Below are 17006 nucleotides of genomic sequence, written 5' to 3' on the forward strand. Positions count from 1 at the left end.
AGAACTGAGAGGAACAAGTAAGAAACACACAGTGCTAAGAATTACTGACACAAGACATGGTAGGCTGAGGACCAGAGTTCTAAAGCAAATTTTGCCTGGCAGGAACAACTTCACACTAGGGAACCTGAGTTCCTGGACTCTGGGGCCAGGTTGGGAGGTGGGTGGGTGCAACAGAGCAGGGCAGGGGCAGGGCCAGGCATTGAAGCGAGGCCACAGCCCGGAGGGAGCCAGTTCCTGGTGGCTGTGGGGTGGCTCAGACAGCTCCCTGCCTCACCCGCCATGGTCCTCCCTCTGGCCTGGCTCTCCCAATGCTGCCGTCACCTCCTCCTGCCATCCTGGGCCCCCACACTCCGGGGCTCCTGGAGGTGCTGCTCCCAGGGTCCCAGGAGCACAGCAGAGACGAGCTCCACACGCAGTGGGAAGATGTCACCTTCCAGGGTAAGTGGCACCAAGGAAGGTGGAGGGCATGAGGGCAAATTTGTACTGGGGGGGCAGAGAACCCCCTCCGTGTCACCAAAGGTCAGCTGAGAGCAGACCCGGTGGCTCAGGGGATAAAGAATCCACCTGCACTGCCAGAGACCTGGGTTCGATGGCTGGGTTGGAAAGATCCGGAGGAGGGCATGGCAACCCACTCCACTATTCTTATCTGGATAATCCCCATGGACAGAGGAGCCTGGAGGGCTGCAGTTCATGGGATCGCAGAGTCCTAGATGACAGCAACTAACCACAGCACAGCACATGACCCCCACCCCACGCTTGTGGCCTAGTCCCAACCCTCAGTTCCCTAAAGCACCCTCCCTGCCCCCACTCCACTCGAGACAAGACACCCTCTATCTGCACCCTACCCTCCTTGCAGTTCACAAAGGCCTTGAACAGAGTAACTTCCCCTCATCTATCAGTTAATTATTTCTCAGGAGGGTTGGGACAGCCAGTTCTCCCCTTCCCAAACGCACCTTCAAGTCCAGTTACAGCACCTGGGCTGTGAACTACCACCACCCCACACCCCACTCCAGGACTATGCCCAAGACAGGAATCTGCTTTGGCTCTGCAGTAAGATGACCTCAAATTAATGGGGCAGAGGTAGAATTCCTGACTTCCAGTGAGCCTCAGCCTACAGCCCTGGCTGATGACCTCTCCCTAATGCCCTGCCCTCCCAGGAGTGCCAGCCCCGCCCCACAGCTGAGCTGGCTCAGGCGGAGGAGCTGCTGGAGCAGCAGCTGGAGCTGTACCAGGCCCTGGTGGAAGGGCAAGAGGGGGCCTGGGAAGCCCAGGCCCTGGTGCTCCAGACACAGAAGCTAAAGGAACAGATGCGGAGACACAGAGCCTGGGAGAAGTCGCCTAAGCGTTCCATCAGTGGCCCCTTCACCCTCCAGCCCTGAAAACTGCATGCCACCCTCCCCAGCCCTTGGATCAGCAACATCCCAGCCTCTCCTAGGGCCTAAGAAAACAGACGAAACTGCCACAAAAGGGCCAGAAATTGGATAGTCATGAGAAGTCACGGCCTCTGCAGTCTTCACTCACATCCCAATTCAACACCTCCCGCTGACCTCAGCCCACAGCAGGGCAGTGTCCCCACAGGAATTTACTCTGGATTATGCCCCAGAACCACCTCACCCCAAATTCAATAAAGGGATGGAATGCTCATAGACACCACAGACGCATGAGTTTTTTAGTTTTGTTAAAAAAAAAAAAAAATATTCCGACAAATCGGGGAAATGGGTTTTAGGAGTGGTGGTGATGGCAGAGGGAGTCATGGGGTGGGGGCCAGGGCCAGTAGTGTCTCCTTCACCCCCACGCCTGGTGTGGTCTCCTGAAGAGGACTGTCGCGTTCCAGAATGGGTGGCTGAGTCCTCTACCGTGTCTGTTCAACTGAAAAGAAAATAAAGCAGTTAGACTAGAGCATAGGATAAAATTTTTTTAAAAAATCTTAGTCGGCACAAACAACCCTCTCCCAACACATCCAGATGTCTGTGTGGTATGCGGGTCAGAGGGTAGGTCTGGGGATAAACAAAGAGAAATAATTTGATAAGAGACCCCCATACACAGGCCAACTAAACATCCAACAGAGCATGAAAGTGGGGGCAGCAGAAATATGGATGATGACCTTGTCAAGTAGCCACCATGCACCAGGGGCTTTAAGAAAAAACCCACTAAGCAACGAAGAGAATCTAAAGGACTGGGGGAAGCAGCTTCATGAGATCATTACTCACTGTAGGAGGAGATGTCTATCTCATCAGGCAGCTCACTTATATTGACTTCAAAGCGATCCTGCACATCATTGAGGATCTTGGCATCATTCTCATCTGACACAAATGTGATGGCCAAGCCCTTGGTGCCAAACCGGCCTGCTCTGGCCACCTGGAAGGAGACATGTGATAGGACCAGCAGGTCCCACAGCAGGAAGACTCACAAGAGGAGGGATGAAATGCAAGGCATGAGAAGATAAAGAAACTGAAGGACGGGGAGAGGACACTGGGCTATCCTCCAGGTGTGGGGCCTACCCGATGCAGGTAGGTGTCTGAATCCTCAGGCATGTCGTAGTTAAAAGCAATGTTCACCCGCTCGATGTCCATGCCTCGGCCAAACAGGTTGGTAGCCACAAGAATCCGTCGTTGAAAATCTTTAAACTGCTGATACCGAGAAAGCCTTTATGAGAAAGGAAAGCAGAAAGAGTGTTGAGATTCTCTTCTCTCAATGGTCCCTTTTGCTCACAAGGACACAAAACATCTTGCCCATCTCTGACTCACCTCTCCTCCTGGGGCATCCCACGGTGGATAGCAATGGCTGGGAAGTTCTGCTCCACCAGGAGCTGGGCCAGGGCAATGCAACGCTGCACAGACTTCACAAATATCACCACCTGTGTGCGTGCGTGGTGTGTATGAGATTGGAGAAATGTGCGTCCATGTGGGTGTGTGTGAGAAAAATTACGAGCGGGAGTTCTCAGTAATTACACTCTTCTAAAAGAACTCCTTAGTCCCCATCACATACTTCCTCTTCTGCTCTAAATACTAAGTCTTTCCCGCTTGGCTCTGACTTTTCCTGAGCAGACAAACATGCTGCAGAGGATATGGAAAACAGTAACCAAAACTAGCAGATACATTAGGAGACAAGAATGAAGCCACCACATGAGAACGGTAAAAATCTGACCTAAGTCTGGAAAGACATGACCATTATTCCCACTCAACAAAACATCAAACATAGTTAAGAGCTTATAGAAAATGATTTTTAGTGCAAACAAATCACACAACAGGTAAAGTAATGAAACACTTCTCCCTAGTGAGCAGTGCAAAACACAAATTTAAGAACCTAACATGTCCAATTATTGTGGGACTCTCATCAACTTTAAGACTCAAGGATTTTGTAATTTGAGGTTTACTTTCTGTGTCAGGCATGGAACAGAAAAGCAGTTCCCATCGCGCTCACGCTCCTAAAAAGCCCCTAAGTCTCTCATTTAAAAGAATTTTTCCACCATTCTCTTTCACATGGCATACATGGCTTCCTCAATAAAAAGGTTTCTGCCAACAGTTGGAGACGTACTCATTCTCCCTACTGGACCCTGCACAACTAACCTGGTTGAATTCAAGGACATCCAGAAGGTCAAAGAGCTTCCGGTTCTTCTCGTTGTCCTTCAGTTTCACGTAGTACTGCTGCAATCCATGCAGCGTCAGCTTCGTCTCATCATCCACGAAGATCTCCATTGGCTGGGGGGGGGGAGGGGGGAGGGAAGGGGTGGGGAACGGGAGGAGGGCAGAGTGGGGGGGTTAAACCTGGGGGGGTGGAGGAAGTTGCTCTCCAATACACCCCATGGGGGGATGGGGAGAAGAGAGAAGATTGAAAACCCAGCCCCACCCCCAAAAATACCCACATTTTAATGTGGTCTTTTGGACATTAGATCTGATTTCCTTCCTATCAGTTGAGTTTTAAGATTTCCCAACTGAAAATTGTTATAGGAAAGGAACTCTGCAGGGAGGAAAGGGCAGAGTCCAACCATTGAATGGCAAGATGCCATTACCTCAAACGGAGGTGGTGGAGGAAAGAAAACAAAGGGAAGTGGTTCTCAAAGCGAGAACATGAAGCAAACACCTGGGAAATCATGGCAACAGTGACTCGAGGTCAGAATAACTCCATTAGAGCTAGTTTAATACGGGGGAGAGCTCCATTTGCATATTCTCTCAACTAGGAGAATCATATCTCCATAAGGAAGGTAGATGTCTTCCCATATCCCCATTAGGAAGGTGGAAGATCAGAATACTTCAATGGACTTAAGGTCAAAATGCCATGAAAAGAGAGGCAAAGATTGAGTAGCAACTTGCTCTAGGACCACAAGGAAACAGTTTTAGATGAGATTGGTCTCTGAACGAAAAATCAAACCATCTACAGTGTTACAAGGAATGTACAATGAGTGGTGGTAAGAGGCAAATTCAGAGCAGCAGAGTTACTCAGTCATCTTTAAAAACAAAACACACACACACAACCCTTGAAGGGAAGGTAGATAGCATTTACCAAAAAAAAAAAGTGGTAATTGGCACAAGAGTCAACTCTAAAGCCCAATTTCCCTTGTGTGCTGTGCTTAGTCACTCAGTCGTGTCCGACTCTTTGTGACACCATGGACTGAAGTCCACTAAGCTCCTCTGTCCATGAGGATTTCTCCAGGCAAGAATACTGGAGTGGGTAACTTTTCCCTTCTTCAGGGCATCTTCCCAACCCAGGTCTCCCACATTGCAGGTGGATTCTTTACCATCTGAGCCACCAGGAAGCCATGATTAACATAAAACCCCAGGGTACAAGATTTGGGGAAAGGCTAAGTGTGTCATAGGCGAAAACCAGAAGCCGAACTTCAGAATGCAGACTAGCAAAGGAAGGATTTCCAAAGAGAAGTTCCATGGCTTCCTTCCAATCTAACTTGAACCCCCAATACAGCTAAAGGTAAGAGTTATGGTCCATGGGAAGGAGCACAGCAGGGAGGGAGGGAAAGAACACACTCCACTGCTTACACAAGGGCCCGCCTAGCCCAGACCCTACCACCACCTGGTTACACCCAAGTGGAGCTCCTCACTTTACTTTTTCCATATCCCTCTGAATATTAAAAAAGTTAAAAAGAAGAAAAAATAAAAATCTACCACCCTACTCAGAACACCCCTCCCCACCAACACAAATGGAAAGAAACAGGGAGCACGGCACGCCTTGGGTTCAGGAAAAAAACCGGGAACAGAAAAAGAGGCTGGTTTGGTCCTCAGCTTCCTGGTCAGGTTCCCCGCGGCCTCCGCTGCCGCCATCCACCGCCGGGTGCGTCCGCATTCCCCCGCCGCGCCACGGTGCTTCTCTGCTGCTGGTTCACATCAACCGAGGTTCCGACGGGTGCGAGGAGGTACGGGTAGGAAGGAGTATGGACTCGGGGATTGAGGTGCCAAAGGCCCCCACCCCTGGAGGTGGGGAGGGAGCGGATTCGTGTGTGCTGTTTGCTCTTCTTTTGGACATGCCCTGCCATCTGTCTGTCCCTCTCTTGCTCTCCTGCCACCGGGAGGTTATGACTTTGGGGAGCAGAAGGCTCCGGCTGTATGCTTGACGCCACCTGGAGGGTGCGTGGCTGTAGGGGGTATGTAGAAGATGATGGGTGGGTGGTAGGGCAGAAAATCCTGCCCTCCCCCAAAAAGGAAGAAGAGGTTCAAAAATGCTGTGATGAAAAAAAAAAAAAGTCGAACACTACCCGCTCTCACGTTAACCCGACCAAGTCTTCCGGAGTTTCCCTGGCGCCGCGCAGACCCTAACACTAACTGTCTCTGCCTCTGTGTGTCTCTTCAAGGAGTCATCACTTTCAAATGGGCACGTGCCCCCTTCTTGGCGCTTGAAGGACAAGGGAGTCTGGAGGAAGAGGGCGCGGAGGGGGAGAAGGCAGCGGGCGGGGAGTGGAGGGAGAGAAGGTAGAAGGGTATTTACGTCTTGCATGAACTTGCGGCAGACTGGACGAATCTCTTTGCTCAAGGTAGCACTGAACATCATGACCTGCTTCTCATGGGGGGTCATGCGAAAAATTTCCTGGACATCCCGACGCATGTCTACAGGAAGAAGAAAAAAAAATTATGGTAGAAAAGAGACATATTATCATAAATGAAGATCAGAGACAGGCTTACCAATGAGGTAAGGACTGCTGGAAATGGGTGAGCCAAGAGTTGCGGGTCAGGGTTAAGATTTGCCTCAGGTCTCTCTCTACTCTATTATCTCCAACCGCCATGTAATCATGTCCAGGGTTGCAATACAGTGGGAAGAACAGTGACTATGGACCAGGTTCCAGCCATGTATTTTAACCACAAAAGAAATTAGATGAAACCCCAAAGCCCACAACTGGAAAATGGGGATAAAGCCCACTGCAGAGGCTCACAAGATTAAGTCCTTACAAAGCCCTTCTCCCTACTCCTCTCTCCCCAAGCTCCAACTGTCTACCAATGTCGCGCACCTATTACATTCCAGCTGTCAGAGTCCATTCCACGCTTCCTCTGGATCACACTGTCCTATCCAGTCAGGCAAATATGACATCTCTACTTGGAGCCCACTTTATAGCTCGCCATCTAGAATAGCCAAAGATCATTTGGAATGACTTATCCCTGGGTATATGCCCATCCCTAGTCTCATTCACCAAATTTGAGTTCTCATAAAACATCTTCTTTTCTTCACAGCACTTAGCACACTGGAACACCACACCACACAGACTCCCACACACACTCTCCACATTCATTCCAGAACTTAAGTCGAAACATTTATTCAGCTATAATCTGATGATACACCCTGAGTTGAGGATGCCAAACAAGTAGACTGTCTCCTTTTCCAGCTCCATTTTCTTCCCTATGACACCCACTATAGAGATTTACAAAGGACACAATGGTGGTGTGACTAACATCCAAGATTAGCTAAGTCCCTCCTCTCAAAGATAAACATCTACCACAAAAAGGAAGAACATGATCCCCTTCTCCTTGATCACCAAGGAAGCTTAACAAGCCTAACAGAGACTGACCAGGGAAGCCAGAGCCATCAGTCATGGGTGATAGATTAAGAGTCGTCCTGGCACTAAAGTGCTCCAGTATCAAATAAGCATCATTTGGCTCCAAAAGGCAACTTCCCAGATCACTAGACCAGCCCCAGCCCGACTGGGACAACTCACCGAGCTGTTCAAGCATCTTATCGCATTCATCCAAGATAAAGTGTTTAATGTGTTTGAGGTTGAGGCTCTTATTTCGAGCGAGGGCTAGGATGCGGCCAGGGGTCCCCACGACAATATGCGGGCAGTTCTTCTTCAGCACCTCTTCATCCTTCTTGATAGACAGACCACCAAAAAACACTGCAACCTGCCAACCCAGAAGAGAACAATATTTCACAAGGAAGGAAAGGGTCAACCTTCCCAAGGTTCCCATCCTTTCAATTTGCTCTAAACCAATTATCAGAACATTTCAGAGCTAAAGGGAACATGAGATCACCTAATCTCAAAGTATCGTATCCCCCAAACATTGAAGCTAAGAAACAAAAGTGACCTGTCCTAAACTACATGGCTGATCATGGCTCTGAGGACTAGCATTTAGTTCTTCTGACTTAATCTAACAATTTTCCTTCTCCAACTCCAAAGCCAGGCTTCACTGTAAAAATGAGGATGGCAAGAAATTAACAGTGTCAAGTACCCAAAAAAAGCTGACGGGTATCAAGTGTTCCTAACTGACCCTAGATTTTTTAATTCCTTTGAATAGACCCTGTTTAGGCTACACGTATTACTCCACCTTAAAACCATTCGGGAAATGGCTGTTGAGCCTTTAATACAGCATCAGAAACTGCTTTTTTAGTTTCAAAGGGGGAGACCAATCAAGGGATCAGACTATCACAACCCTAAGTCTAGGGTAAATCTAAAACCATTAATTGTGGGACAAGTGGTTTGCAACAAAACAGGAGATACACAGCATCATCTATGAAGAATTTTTGCCCCAAATCTTTAACTTGAATCAGTTAAGCTTTCAAACATAACTTTCAGTTTAGGGACTTCCCTGGCAGTCTAGTGGTTATTGCACTTTCAGTGCAAGGGGCATGGGTTTGATCCCTAGTGGGGGAACTCAGATCCCACACACTAGGTGCCACAGCACCAAAAAAAAAAAAAAAAATTCAGTTTACAGGAAACACTGGGAGTGAAAAACAAGTTAAAACACCACCACAGGAGAGTAACCAGACAAATCCAGAGGTAGGACATTTTGCAGAACTAGCCCAATCTCTCTATCAAATCACTGAAGCATAATATTGAGCAAAAGGACAAATAGACTCATCAAATTTATATTTGATCTTGACACCAAGAACATCCTCTTTTTGAGTCCACAGGTGATGAATTAAACCTACTGAGGTGAAACTACATCCTAGCTCTCTATTGAGCTCAACAACAAATGTTTTCATAGTCATAACAATGGAAAGTTATGGAAAGTCTACTTGCTAAAAGGACAGAAAGTAAATGCTAACGAAACTGACAATGTATGAACACAGATATACTTTACACACACACACAGAGCTTTGACTATATTTAGAAAATTAAATAGTTTCCCCAAGTTCTGGGAAAAAGAACCGTGTAAAAAAGCTAAACAGTCTTACATGAAAAGTCAAAATGGCTTTTAAGTAGACAAAATGAGAAAATAGTGCCCAATACTTGGTTTCACAGAACATTAGAAGTAAAAAAAAAAAGTTAACAAGTGGTACTCTGTGTGAAGTATGATTAGACAGGAGAACACAAATTCATCATAAGATCTTTCGGATTAACTACACATTTTATCAAGCGCAAGTACTACTACTACTATTTTAAACAAATTACTTTTAGTTTAGCGCTACTACTCAAATATTCTTAGTTCTAAATATAATAATTAAGGGGGAAAATTTTAATCTGGACAAAACTATATTTTTTCACCCAAGGAAAATAAAAAATCATATACATCAAGCATATACATATGCTTCTCAAACTCTAATTACCTGAGAATCTTGTTAGAATGCATGTTCGTACTGGATAGGTCTGGGTGGAACCCATGTTATCTACATTTCCAGCCACTCCCAAGTGACACTGAAACCACAGGTCTGGGAACCACACCTTGAATATCACAGCTACACAATGCACACCCATATTGACACAGTGTATATACATACTGATACAATGTATACACATATCAATACAATATAGGAGGCACCTCTAACAAGTATAATTCATAAGGGAACATAAATCTCTTACACACTTAAGCTGCAGGAACTTACTATGTCCTACAAGTTTATTTGTGTACAGGTATTTAATATCTGTGGGACGTGAAGACTACTGATCTAGCAAGTTCCCAATGCCTCCAACTCCCCACACCCTCATTCCCCCAAGCCTCTTACCCTGGCTTACCTTGACGCTGGGCATGTATTTGGAGAAGCGCTCATACTCCTTGCTGATTTGAAACGCCAACTCCCGAGTGTGACACATCACCAGTACAGACACCTGGGGGTGGGGGGGGTGGGCAGTAGATGGAGACACAGACAGTACATCCCTTCACCAGGGATGCCACAAAAGCATACCCAGCAGATCACAAGCGGCTACAATTCCGGGTCTAAATCATTAACCCCATGATTACTACAGAATATTCCCCAGAGCTCTCAGTCAAGAGTGATAAAGGTCATCTTAGCAGCAAGAACTCACAGCTCTGAAAGCATCATGTAGCTGAGACAATACCCCTCCTGAACACTACTAGCCAAGAGGCCTTGCCCAGCACTCTCCCCAAGTGTACCTGTCCAGTAACTGGCTCCAATTGTTGCAGGGTAGCCAGCACAAACACTGCTGTCTTTCCCATGCCTGACTTGGCCTGGCATAGGACATCCATTCCCAGGATGGCTTGAGGGATGCACTCATGCTGGACTAGAAGTAGGGAAGAAAGGGTAAATTAGACTTCAATCTCCAGAGAACTCCACCACATTTTTGCACCAGGCCAAACCCATTTCTCACCACTCAATTCTCAAGTAATTCTTGTCAATTTCTATACCCTCTCTCCGCTCCCTCAATCAAAGTGAAAGTGAAGTCGCTCAGTCGTGTCCGACTCTTTGCGAGCCCATGGACTATAGCCTACCACACTCCTCTGTCCATGGGCTTTTCCAGGCAAGAATACTGGAGTGGGTTGCCATTTCCTTCTCCAGAGGATCTTCCTGACCCAGGGATAGAACCAGGTCTCCCGCACTGTAGGCAGACGCTTTACCGTCTGAGTCACCAGGGAAGTCCCTCAATCTAAGTGATTCCCAAATCAAGACCTTCCCAGTTCCTTCTAGTAGCCTCTTCTAACTCCAGGGCCCAAAGTCCTGCCATCAACCCTCTGGGCATCTACCAATCAGTCATTTTAGGTGCTCCTCTGTCCCAATGCTCCTTAATCTGTAACAATCCATGATTTTTGAGTGCCTGTCACAGGCTACTTCTCCTACTTAGACTGTCATGCTTTGGGTGACATAACTCTGCACCTTGGGCAAAATGAACTTGGTGAAAGTGAAGTTGCTCAGTCATCTCCGACTGTGACCCCATGGACTACAGACTGCAAGGCTCCTCCATTCATGGGATTTTCCAGGCAAGAGTACTGGAGTGGGTCGCCATTTCCTTCTCCAGGGGATTTTCCCGACTCAGGGATTGAACCCAGTCTCCCGAATTGCAGGCAGACGCTTTACCATCTGAGCCACCAGGGAAGAACTTAGTACTTGACCCAAAAGACAGCTATCTTTAGACCAGCCATAAAGGTTTGCAGAGACCAGAGGTGACTTGGTCCAAGGGTCCAACCAGCTCCTCTTTGGAAATTTTAAATTAAAAGACAAAATTTAAAACAAGGAGACAAGGAGAAAAGCCACTCTAAGTTGCTTTGAAATCACTAGCACTTACATACTATCATGAACAAAGACTAACCTACATAAACATCTTCTACTGCTGAAATAGGTTCTGGTACTTATTTCCTGATCTATCCTATATATAAAACTGTAAGGGACCGTGGCTATTATCTGTTTTCTTGTATCCTTAAAAGCACCAATGAGTACTCCATGCCCAACAGGAAATTTACCTTCTGATGGATGCTCAAAGCCACAGTCAACAATGGCCCGGAGCAACTCTGGCTTGAGCAGGAAGTCACGGAAGCCAGAGCTGTGGATGGAGACATAGGAGCCCTTGACATCCTTCTTGGCAGGGGCCTCAGCCCCATCTCCCCCAGCTGCCGTCTCCACCTCATCATCTTCATAATCCAAGAGCTCATTGTCCACATCGTTCTCCGCCATAACTGTGCCGGCAGGAGAAGGGGGTCTCCGGATGGGTTAGCGCAGAATAAAGGAAGACAGAGGAGGAGAGTGGGGGCTTGAGGAACAGAAGAGGAAAAGAAACACAGTAGTTTCTGACAGAAGAGCTGGGAGGGGGGGAAAAACAGGGAGAAGACATCAGTCATGAGCAGAGCCTTCACCATCTATCCCGTCCATCGCCACACTCTTCCTTTCCCTAAACTGACACAAGTACGTGGAAACAAAAGTAACAAAGGGGGGAAAAAAGTAACAAAAAAACACAAGACAAAGAAACAAAAGGTAAACATAACACACGGAACGGGAAAAGTGCGTTTCCCAGGAGTGACGATTAGGACATAGGTTCCCAAAAAGACAGGATCGGGGAAGCAGAAACCGCAAAGCTAGAAAGGCAAGGCCAGCTTCTCAATTCCTGCTCCAGGACAGCAGTAAGGATAAAAATTAAAAACACATAAAAAACAGGCTGCTACTAAGAATTTACAAGACTGGAGAATGTTAAGTGACAAAATGAAAAATCCTCAACGAAAGACCTTGTACTTTCCCTATAATCTCAAGGTGTGGACAGCAGCCATCAGTCAAGGGTGATAGATTTACGGTCGTCATTGCGCAAAGCGCTCACTTTTCAAAATGGAAACATCATGTGGCTGCCATCCACCTCTCCCAACACTCCAGTGTCCCACTCCTCAGACACCTCACACTCGCGCGTAAAAAATCCTTCGGCGGTGGTGGCGGAGGAGGGTGGGGGCTAGAGAATGGCTCGGCAGGAGAAAAAACCCACTCCTCCATCACTCCTCAGGTATGGCTCGTTTCCGAAAAACACACAATGACACCACTCGTAAACACTTAGGAAATGCTCCAAATAACGGTGGGCAAATCGGGCCGAGAAACGCCCAGGTAGGCCTAGAAGCCGGCTCCTCTTCCTATTCCCGCCGCGGACCGAGGACCCAGAAATAAGCGGGAAAGTGAGAAGACCCCGCCCTCCGCAAATACCCAGGACCAGAGGACGCCTGGCGCCGCCTCTCAATGTCACTGGGGCCTCGAGTAATCGAGGGGGCCACCGAAGGAGCAAGAAGCAAAGAAAACACAATGGCGCCGGGGCCACCATCTTGGATTGGGCCCCCCTAGCTTCCCTACCCCCCCCCAAAGTTTCTTCATCTCGAAATAGATGCAAGCGATGGAACTAACGACCCAATCAGACGCCAGCAACCAGACCATGGCCTGTACAAGGGCTATCAGGAGCTCGTGCGACAGGATGGCCGCAGAGAAACGCAGATGGAGGCGGATGGTGCCGAAGGCCCAAAGCTTACCTGAGCAAGGCAAAGACGTATGGCGGCGGCAAGAGCGACGAAGAAGGGAATCTGCCTTCACTTCCGGTTCCCGGTTTTCCCTCCACCCGGCCTCCCGCCTTCGCTGATGCGAGCGCGCAGGCGCAAAGAACCGGAAGACGGGCCTTCTACGGTTGTGTAGTTCTGCGCGTTCTAGGGTTGCCTTTAGAAAATGCCTGCGTGAAAAAAAAATTTTTAAGCCACTTCTTACTTTTTTGCTACTACCAGTAACAAAATGCATCAAGGAAACTATAATCCTTCCCATTGTTATGTTTTTTCCGCTTGTCCAGTTCTTTTCCGCGCCTCTCTCTTCATTTAGATTCTTGCCACTCAGGTCTTCTCTCTGGGCACCCCTCCTCTGAGCGCAGGAGGACCCAAGGTTGCGGGACTTCGATTTCCCACGGGGTCCTTGGCCCGGTAGTCAAGGTGACCTGGGGGCGCTGGCGCTGGAGTTAGGGAACGGCCAGCCCCAGGTGTAGGTAGTGAGTAGGTCTCACGGATCCTACCCCCTACCTTTTCCCCAGCCTTGGAACGGCATTTACCCAAAGTAATGGTTGGCTGATGTATCTGATGTCTTAAGGGCCGTGGGCTTGGGCTGTAAGTCAGGAAGGTGTTCTGAAGCCACTGCGTGCAGGACTGGGGGTCTAGATTCTGCCCCAAGTGTTAATGATAAATACTAGGGCATGAGGGTTACATGGTGGTGGGTTAGTCGCTAAGTCGTGTCAGACCCACCAGGCTCCTCTGTCGATGGGATTCTCCAGGCAAGACTACTGGAATGGGTTGTCATGCCCTCTTCCAGGGGATCTTCTCCACCCTGGGGTTGAACTCAGGTCTCTTACATTGCAGGCTGGTTCTTTACCTACTGAGCCACCAGGGAAACCTGAGTGTTACATAACATTTTATAAATGTTATTTCAACCAGAATGTGCTTAACCCTTTACCCAATAATCCCTCCCTTGGTTCATCCTGGATATTTTTCCTGAATGAAACATTTGATATCTCCCGCCTCACTTTTATATGCTACAGAAGTCAGATGTGACTTAACTGATAACAAAAGTTTGATCTTTTACCTGTTATCACTTAACCATTTAACACCAAGGTGTACCATTATTCCCATTCTATATCAAGCAAACAGATTCAAAGAAATAAATCAACATGTCCAAAGTAATACAGCTAGCAAGGTGACAGAGCCAGAACGGAGACACCTTTTTATTCTCTACTGTATCCCGTCTCCCTGATTAAAGAGTGCTTAATAAATACCCTACAGATAACCTCATTGGTTCAAGGCTCGTTTTCTGTGGCAAAAAGAAATAACAGTGATTCAAGGATGATGTTACAGAAGGGCAGTTTTTCCAACACACAAGATCTTTTTTTCAACAGCATTTATCAACTGCCAGTCCTGCGTCAAGTGCTAGCCTAAGATCTGGGTACATAGCAATGAACAGCCCTACCATCACAGAGTTCATTTAACAGGGGAGACGTCAAGTAAGGATAAATGCTATGAAGAAAAACAAAGCAACGTTCAGTTCAGTCGCTCAGTCGTGTCCAACTCTTTGCGACCCCATAAACTGCAGCACGCCAGGCCTCCCTGTCCATCACCAACTCCCAGAGTCCACCCAAACCCATGTCCATTGTGTCGGTGATGCCATCCAACCATCTCATCCTCTGTCGTCCCCTTTTCCTCCTGCCCTCAATCTTTCCCAGCATCAGGGTCTTTTCAAATGAGTCAACTCTCCACATCAGGTGGCCAAAGTAATGTTACTACCTTTACTTTACTTTAAAAAGTAATGGCATTACAAAGTAATGCCAAAGCAATGTTACTACCCCTCAGATTTTCTCTCTAGTTACCATCTACAGTCCTCAGGTTTGCAAAGGAGGAGCCATGTGTTTCTCACTTAGGAGAAAAACTTACGTGCCATTTGCTTTTGTTTCTCCAACAAGCTTCAAAGGACATCCCTTTTGAGTGGGGAATACATAAGCAAGGAACAAAAATGACTGAAAATGATAAATGAGAAGCACAAGGAAGCTGACTCAACCCACCAATTGATTTGCCCATAATTATTTTATTGACACTTTTATTGTCACAAAGGGAAAGTATGGTGTTGAGGATGTAAAAGGAAGGTCATGCACACAAGGAGACACAACATCACTTTAGAACTCAGGAAGCAGTAAGCAACTGATGGTTCTTTAAGGAAATAAGAAAAGGGGGAAAGCCAATAAAGAGAAAGACCAACTTAAGAGAGACAAAAAGGCTAAAAAATGCAAACATCTTCCTGGAACCACAATAGAGAGGCTAAATAAAGCCATCATTTCATCTTTTCAGGGATCATAAGGTCTTTGGGAAAAGAAAGATTGGAAGAACCAATTCTCTTGAGAATTAGGAGGGTCACAAGATGAATGAGTAGAATTAGAAAGCCACAGACAGAAGTGAGAAAACAGTTGTGTTTAGGTTTTGGCAGGTGGGCAGGGGGTCTTTATAAAATCACAGATTTGTCACTTATTGAATCCAGCTAATAGAAGCCATGCTAGGCTCTTTACAGAATGATTTCTAGTTAATGCAACAACAAGGTAGCATTATTCCAGCCTTACAAAGGACACGGGAGTTACAGTTTAAGTAGCTTGTCATGGTTGCCCAGCCAGCAAGTGGCAGAGTCAGGAGAGGGACCCAAGCCTGCCTGGCCCTGAAGTCAGTGTTTTCCACATCCCTACTTCTCCAAGCTACAAATTTCACAAAGGATCTGAGTGAAGGTGACTTGGCAGTTTACACGGTCCCGGTAAAAGAGCAATAAGGATTCTGGTCTGAGCAGGGTATGTCTAAGTTTCACAGGAGAATCATTGGATCCTGCTTCCTAGAATTTCTAGGGAATGCAAGGGAGAGAAGAATTATGGTGGAAGTTGATTTTGACTTGAGGATTTCTTGGCAGGAAGGAGCTGGGAGGAGGAGTCAGGCCCTAGGTTAGGTCCTAGGCAGCAATCCGGTAGTTGGGATGGACCTGGGGCCTGACGTCGCAGACCATGCCGAGAAGCTGGGCCAGGACACGTTCACGGTTTCTCTGCTGGGAGCTCTGCATGCCCTGCACCTGGCGCCTTGTAGCCTGCTCCACCTCAGCTGACAAGTTCCCTTGGGAGCCCATGGCCTAGAGAGTGGGAGAAAGGGTGGAAGAGAGAAAAGAAAAAGCAGAAACAGAGAAAGAAGCATCCAGGCACGTGGAAGGAAGGGTCCTGGAGCAAGGCCAGGAAGCAAGGCCCTCTCCAGAGTCATGCCCACCCATGGAAATATCTAGATAGACACCACTCGCATCCACAGAAATATCTGGACACCAAAGAGACCAACATAATGCCCTCTCCTCTAAGATCTGAAATGCAGCATCATCCTACAACAGACTGTAGGATCCTCACCATCTGTGCCCATAAAACTCTGCCCTCCACCCCAAATGTCATCATACCCTGCATGGACCTCAGCCATTCCCCCACCTCCACCAGCTACACGAGTCCTTCAAAACTCCCAGACTCTCTTACATACAACTAAGCTTGACCTCCCCAGGGTCCCCTTCGACCCTTGACCACCTTTTTTCTTGTGGAATCACCCTGTACACATCCCACCAGATATACCCACCAACATGCACACTGGGGGTCCCATCTCAACTCCCCCACGACTCACTGCCTGCTGCTTGCTCTGGAATTCTTGCTCTCTCTCTCTGCGGTACTGGTCCACCTCCATTTGTGCCTCCTCCTTTGCCTGCTTCAGACGCCGGGCCTTCCCTGGAGGCAGAAGAAAGGACTGAAAGTGGGGGTAGGACCCCTGCCCCATACACACACACTGTAAGAGTAGGGGGTCAGTCTCTCCCCCAAAGTTACTGCCTTCTCTCTGTCAGCCAAGAACTGGATTCTCATCACCCACCCATTTCTTCCCTCCTAAAAGCAACCGCAGCCCCCAGCTCTCTCTCTCCATCAGTCTTGGGTTATCCCAAGGACTCAAATGTCTGCTGTCCCTCTACCCCCAATTTTCTCTCCAGAATCCTAAGGAAAAAATGAGACTCACTCTTTCTGGCATCTGCCACCTTCTCAGCCGCCCGCTTCTCGGCTTGCAGGAGCTGCTGGATACCCTGGGATTGACTGGCCATTTCTGTTGTTATGACCGATGTTGTTTGTTTCAGAAGCCACCAAGGTACCAGATGGCTCCCCCTCTTCCCTCTCCCCACAACGCCTAATCCTCCTTCAGCTGTTTGCTGCAGACTTTCACTCCCCCTGGGTCTTAGTGCTCCCCTTTCGCTCAGCCTCCTGTACCGGGTGTCTCCCCCAAACTGATCCTCCCATTGATGGCTGGTCCTCCTTTCCCACCTCTCACACTGGCAGTACTCAGAATTACCGCCTGGTGGCAGCA

At 47.8% G+C, this 17006-nt stretch overlaps 3 protein-coding genes and 3 non-coding genes across 7 annotated transcripts; 1 reads left to right on the forward strand and 5 right to left on the reverse strand.

Moving 5' to 3' along the window:
• Positions 1 to 234: 234 nt before the first annotated feature.
• Positions 235 to 1653, forward strand: MCCD1 (mitochondrial coiled-coil domain 1). Its single transcript, XM_040250245.1, has 2 exons — positions 235 to 438; positions 1158 to 1653. Exons 1-2 carry the CDS (start codon positions 280 to 282, stop codon positions 1377 to 1379), a joined length of 381 nt encoding a protein of 126 aa, XP_040106179.1. The 5' UTR covers positions 235 to 279; the 3' UTR covers positions 1380 to 1653.
• DDX39B (DExD-box helicase 39B) lies at positions 1644 to 12711 on the reverse strand. Of its 2 annotated transcripts, none has more exons than XM_040250242.1 (11): positions 12606 to 12711; positions 11073 to 11408; positions 9771 to 9898; positions 9392 to 9484; positions 7157 to 7340; positions 5938 to 6056; positions 3570 to 3701; positions 2748 to 2857; positions 2502 to 2646; positions 2211 to 2358; positions 1644 to 1869 (listed from the first exon to the last, which is right to left on the reverse strand). In XM_040250242.1, the coding sequence occupies exons 2-11, from the start codon at positions 11281 to 11283 to the stop codon at positions 1853 to 1855; spliced, it is 1287 nt and encodes a 428-aa protein (XP_040106176.1). In that variant the 5' UTR covers positions 11284 to 11408; positions 12606 to 12711; the 3' UTR covers positions 1644 to 1852. The 2 variants fall into 2 exon arrangements, with proteins under 2 accessions (XP_040106176.1, XP_040106177.1); XM_040250243.1 differs by lacking the exon at positions 12606 to 12711 and adding an exon at positions 11829 to 12583 and having other exon boundaries at positions 1656 to 1869.
• LOC120870629 lies at positions 7022 to 7098 on the reverse strand. The gene has a single exon (XR_005722833.1). It is a non-coding gene; the product is annotated as a small nucleolar RNA SNORD83 (small nucleolar RNA).
• On the reverse strand, positions 9635 to 9704 carry LOC120870630. Its single transcript, XR_005722834.1, has one exon. It is a non-coding gene; the product is annotated as a small nucleolar RNA SNORD83 (small nucleolar RNA).
• On the reverse strand, positions 11865 to 11943 carry LOC120870628. Its single transcript, XR_005722832.1, has one exon. It is a non-coding gene; the product is annotated as a small nucleolar RNA SNORD83 (small nucleolar RNA).
• Positions 12712 to 14665: 1954 nt separating the features above from the next.
• Positions 14666 to 16984, reverse strand: ATP6V1G2 (ATPase H+ transporting V1 subunit G2). The gene is made up of 3 exons (XM_040250250.1): positions 16665 to 16984; positions 16284 to 16384; positions 14666 to 15759 (listed from the first exon to the last, which is right to left on the reverse strand). Exons 1-3 carry the CDS (start codon positions 16744 to 16746, stop codon positions 15586 to 15588), a joined length of 357 nt encoding a protein of 118 aa, XP_040106184.1. The 5' UTR covers positions 16747 to 16984; the 3' UTR covers positions 14666 to 15585.
• Positions 16985 to 17006: the final 22 nt, after the last annotated feature.

The sequence above is a fragment of the Oryx dammah genome, unplaced genomic scaffold, assembly GCF_014754425.2.
Source record: "Oryx dammah isolate SB20612 unplaced genomic scaffold, SCBI_Odam_1.1 HiC_scaffold_11, whole genome shotgun sequence".
In the NCBI taxonomy this organism is placed as follows: Eukaryota; Metazoa; Chordata; class Mammalia; order Artiodactyla; family Bovidae; genus Oryx; species Oryx dammah.

Coding starts and splice junctions, on each gene's coding strand:
- MCCD1 (XM_040250245.1), top strand. CDS start 280: ATGGTCCTCCCTCTGGCCTGGCTCTCCCAATGCTGCCGTCACCTCCTC. Junction 439..1,157: donor GGAAGATGTCACCTTCCAGG/GTAAGTGGCACC, acceptor CTGCCCTCCCAG/GAGTGCCAGCCCCGCCCCAC.
- DDX39B (XM_040250242.1), bottom strand. CDS start 11,283: ATGGCGGAGAACGATGTGGACAATGAGCTCTTGGATTATGAAGATGAT. Junction 3,702..5,937: donor GCCGCAAGTTCATGCAAGAC/GTAAATACCCTT, acceptor CCCCCCCCCCAG/CCAATGGAGATCTTCGTGGA. Junction 2,359..2,501: donor CAGACACCTACCTGCATCGG/GTAGGCCCCACA, acceptor GTCTCCTTCCAG/GTGGCCAGAGCAGGCCGGTT.
- ATP6V1G2 (XM_040250250.1), bottom strand. CDS start 16,746: ATGGCCAGTCAATCCCAGGGTATCCAGCAGCTCCTGCAAGCCGAGAAG. Junction 16,385..16,664: donor GGTGGCAGATGCCAGAAAGA/GTGAGTCTCATT, acceptor TTCTGCCTCCAG/GGAAGGCCCGGCGTCTGAAG. Junction 15,760..16,283: donor TCCAGAGCAAGCAGCAGGCA/GTGAGTCGTGGG, acceptor CCCACTCTCTAG/GCCATGGGCTCCCAAGGGAA.